The sequence below is a fragment of the Babylonia areolata genome, chromosome 14 (genome assembly GCF_041734735.1).
Source record: "Babylonia areolata isolate BAREFJ2019XMU chromosome 14, ASM4173473v1, whole genome shotgun sequence".
NCBI classification, from domain to species: domain Eukaryota; kingdom Metazoa; phylum Mollusca; class Gastropoda; order Neogastropoda; family Buccinidae; genus Babylonia; species Babylonia areolata.
In genome coordinates this window covers 9,631,896-9,636,243 of record NC_134889.1, presented here as the reverse complement: position 1 = coordinate 9,636,243, position 4,348 = coordinate 9,631,896, and the positions used below count along the sequence as shown (strand labels likewise).

General features: G+C 44.3%; 1 protein-coding gene across 1 annotated transcript in view; it reads left to right on the top strand.

Annotated features, from left to right (window-relative positions):
* The first annotated feature begins 240 nt into the window (after positions 1–240).
* Positions 241–4,348, top strand: part of LOC143289473 (O-methyltransferase MdmC-like) — an 8,447-nt gene continuing 4,339 nt past the window's right edge. Inside the window, exons 1-2 of the mRNA XM_076598449.1 lie at positions 241–322; positions 1,554–1,896. Of these exons, the coding sequence (XP_076454564.1) occupies positions 1,576–1,896 (321 nt within the window). The 5' untranslated portion in view covers positions 241–322; positions 1,554–1,575. The remainder of the gene's footprint in view (positions 323–1,553; positions 1,897–4,348) is intronic.

Here is a 4,348-nt window from a genome sequence, read left to right as displayed (position 1 = left end):
TAGAAGAGAGGGGAAATAAAACATAAAAACAAAACAAAAAACAAAAAAAACAACAACAAAAAAAAAAACCCAGTTCACTTCAGGAAATTTCTATTCAACTAGTTTTAGCATTTCCCGAACAGTTGAATCAGTTCCCTTTCAAATTTGAAACTTTGTTCTTTTGAGCCTAGCTGTGCGCCATAGTAGGGAGCACGGTAGCCGTGAACCTGAATCGAGGCTTCGGACAATGACGTTATCACTTGTTACAAGTACATTCGCTGAAACCAGCCTTGGTGTTCGCTTGCTTCGGGAGTCCTCTCGTGCACCGTGGAATTTTTACACAGTAAGTGATGTTCTGATATTCCAAAAACTCACTTCAGAAATTTCTCTCACATTGGGAAAAAACAAACAAACAAACAAACAAAAAACAAACACGACTTGTTATGTCTCCGTGTCTTAATAGTTTTTCTTTAGATGGAATGCGTGCTATAATGAAGTGCAAAGTGCTGCAAAGTATTGTGTAAAGATTATGCAGAGTGTGCAGCGTGCAAGTGAAATTTGCTTTTTGTTACTGCTTTCCTCTGTGTGTGCGTGCGTGTGTGCGTGTGCGTGTGTGTGTGTGTGTGTGTGTGTGTGTGTCATTGCGTATCATACCACATCATTATTTTATTTACAACTAACAGGTTTCGTTTATGATCTGAATAATATAATTAAACTTGTGGAATGAGAGACAGTAACAGTGACAATTAAAGTTCAATCAGCAGCGAACGTGTTGACTCACACAGGGTGAACACAGCTGTGGTGGTGTGTCTCCTTTTGTTTTTGTCTTTTCTTTGAACGTTCTGCAAACTGCCTCCCCCCCAGTTGCAAAACATTCCCAACAGACATTAAACCAGACAACAGCAACAGCAGTGACCACAGGACCGACAGGCGACAAACACCTAAGACAGGAAAGAGAGGAGGAGCAATACGACTGAGACGATGTAAGAACCGACCCCAGCTACCTTACCTACCATGATACTGTCAAATCTTCGCTCAGTACGAGTACTTATACAGTACCTATCCTCGGTCGGAGACCAAGCTCTAAGCGCTTTACAAACACGGGGTCATTTAGACAACAGGCTGCCTACCTGGGTAGAGCCGACTGACGGCTGTCATTTGGGCACTCGTCTTTCGTTTCCTGTGTCATCCAATCAGGTTTCAGTTACGCACACCTACACACTCATATATACATGTAACATTTTACGTGTATGATCGTTTTGTTCATTTACTCCGCCATTCAGGCAGCCATACTCCGTTTTCGGGGGTGTGCATGCTGGGTATGTTCTTGTTTCCATAACCCACTGCACGCTGACATGGATTACAGGATCTTTAACGCGCGTATTTGATCTTCGCGTGTATATACACTCGAAGCGGGTTCAGGCACTAACAGGTCTGCGCATAGGTTGACCTGGGAGATCGGAAAAATCTCCACCATTTACCTTTCAGGCACCGTTACCAAGATTTGAACCCGGGGCCCTCAGACTGAAAGTCCAACGCCTAAACCACTCGGGTATGCTTTGATTCCTCGACAGACCAGCAAAGCAAGTACTGACCATGTCGGAGCCAGCAGCAATACTGACACCTCACCCAGCTCTCCGCCGCTACCAGGACCCTGCCTTGCTGGAGCTGATGGACGTGCTGGAGCTGGCCCAGAGCACGGGGGCAGACCCCCAGGTGGTGGAGGGCATCCGCAAGGTGCTGCACCATGTGGACCTCCGCGAGGACTTCACCCTGAGGAGTTCCTCTGACGAGAGTGGTGTGTGTCGCAAAGTGGCCCAGGAGACCGTGGATATGCAGTGGTCCGAGCTGAAGGAGCAAGGGAAGACCTCCATGACACTGACGCCTAAGATGCTGAGCGGGCGGCTAGAAGGTCAGGTTTGTCTGGGTGTGTTGAGAGGATGTGTGAGTGTGGATGGGGTGGAAATAGGGAGAGAGAGAGAGAATGTGTCTATATGGATATGTATACAGTGCAAAGATCAATTATTTTCAAGGTAATCTGTTTGTTTCCTTTATTTTTTTAGATATATTTTGTTATCTTGTTTTTCTCCTTTTCTTTACTCCATCCACCTTGGGCTGTAATTGGAAGTAGATGGATTGTGACTTTCCCCGCTATGGTTGAGAACACCACTGAACTATGATTGGTGTCTCTGGGTCACGTGCCATAAGGGGGTGACTGATCTCTGCCAATGCCGGGATATCTGAGGGTTCCACGGGGGACAACTGATCTCTGCCAATGCCGGGATATCTGAGGGTTCCACGGGGGACAACTGATCTCTGCCAATGCCACTGAGATCGTATTTACGTTTATAGGTCAGTGGCCAATGCCGGGATATCTGAGGGTTCCACGGGGGACAACTGATCTCTGCCAATGCCGGGATATCTGAGGGTTCCACGGGGGACAACTGATCTCTGCCAATGCCGGGATATCTGAGGATTCCACGGGGGACTAAAGTGCTGTCATTTCAGGCACACCATCCGTCAGATGGGATTCAGATGGGCCCCAGTTACAGTCGTCATGGGATTTCTATGATGATCTTTATTTTTTACATTTTTCTTTTCAGCTTTTTTGCAAAGTTATTTTGAAATAACAAAAGAGTTGTCTAGTTGTTCGTTTTCTTCCACTAGTAAATTGTTCAACACACACACACGCGCGCGCATATACGAGGGTCATTCAATAAATAAGGTGAATTTTTCGGTATAAGGACTTCTAATACAGATAGAAGCTTACTTTTCTTTCTTTTTTTTTGTGTGTGTCTTACTTCTTTTTCACATGGATTTAATTTGTTTTGCAGATTAAAAAAAACTTTGAGAGTTTTGGCGATTAACAAAGATGGCCGACCAAGAAGCTTGCTCCAGGATTGAACAGCGGTCAGTTATCAAGTTTTTGGTTGCTGAAGGGTGCAAACCAGTTGAAATTCATAGGAGAATGTCAACTGTGTATGGTGCCACATGTTTCAGCCGAAAAAATGTCTACAAGTGGGCTAAATTGTTTAAAGAAGGACGGAGCAGTGTTGAGGATGAAGACAGGCCTGGAAGGGCTACAGAAGTGAGGTCTCCTGAGGTGATCGAATCAGTCAATGACCTCATTTAGTCTGAACTGCTCCCTCATCCCCCTTACAGCCCAGACCTTGCCCCTTCAGACTTTCACCTGTTTGGTCCCTTGAAAGCTTTCACGAGAGTCACGAAGTTTGAAAGTGACGATGAAGTCAAAAGTGTTGTGAGCGACTGGCTGAGACATCACTCCAAAGATTTTTACGCTGAGGGAATACGGAAGCTTGTGCACAGATGGGAAAAGTGTGTGACAGTGCTGGGAGACTACGTTGAAAAAAAAAGAAGTAAGCTTCTATCTGTATTAGAAGTCCTTATACCGAAAAATTCACTTTATTTATTGAATGACCCTCGTATATATATATATATATATATATATATATATATATATATATATATATATATATATATATGTGTGTGTGTTTGTGTGTGTGTGTGTGTGTGTTCAGCATTCACACACACACTGGAGTGATGGCCTAGAGGTAACGCGTCCGCCTAGGAAGCGAGAGAGTCTGAGCGCGCTGATTCGAATCCCGGCAGAGTCGCCAGTATTTTCTCCCCCTCCACTAGACCTTGAGTGGTGGTCTGGACGCTGGTCATTCGGATGAGACGATAAACCGAGGTCCCGTGCGCAGTATGCACTTAGCGCACGTAAAAAAACAACAACAACAAAAACACAGCAACAAAGGGGATGTCCCTTGCAAAATTCTGTAGAAAAATCCACTTCGATAGAAAAACATTTAAAAAACCCAAAAAAAACAACCAAACAAACAAAAAAACTGCAGGCAGGGAAAAAAAAGAAAAAAGGGTGGCGCTCTCAGTGTATAATATATCACATGTGTGTGTGAATTACAATCATTGTTAAAGTTACACAAAGCTATAGATCAAAACGATAAGGCCCTTTTAAGTCACATGCAAGTAAACTTATGATTTATCAAGTTTGACCACTATTCTGGCTAAGCACTTTAATGAACAGCAAAAGACAGACTGAAAAAGCAATTAATATCAGAAGAAAATGACACAACCACTGTGGCGTTTAATGACCTGTGGAATGAAAGAAGCCCCTAACGTCAAGTTGTTCGGTGCTTCGTTTTTGACAATTGTGTGCTTTTCATGTTTTTTACCCTTCCCTCCCGGCTCCCCCCGCCCTCCCCTCCCCACCCCTCCCCCCCTCACACACACACAGAGACGCACACCCGTACAGGCTGAAGATTAATATCAAAAGAAACGACACAACTATAATTGATAAATGGAATTTGAAATGACCTGTTGGTTAGCG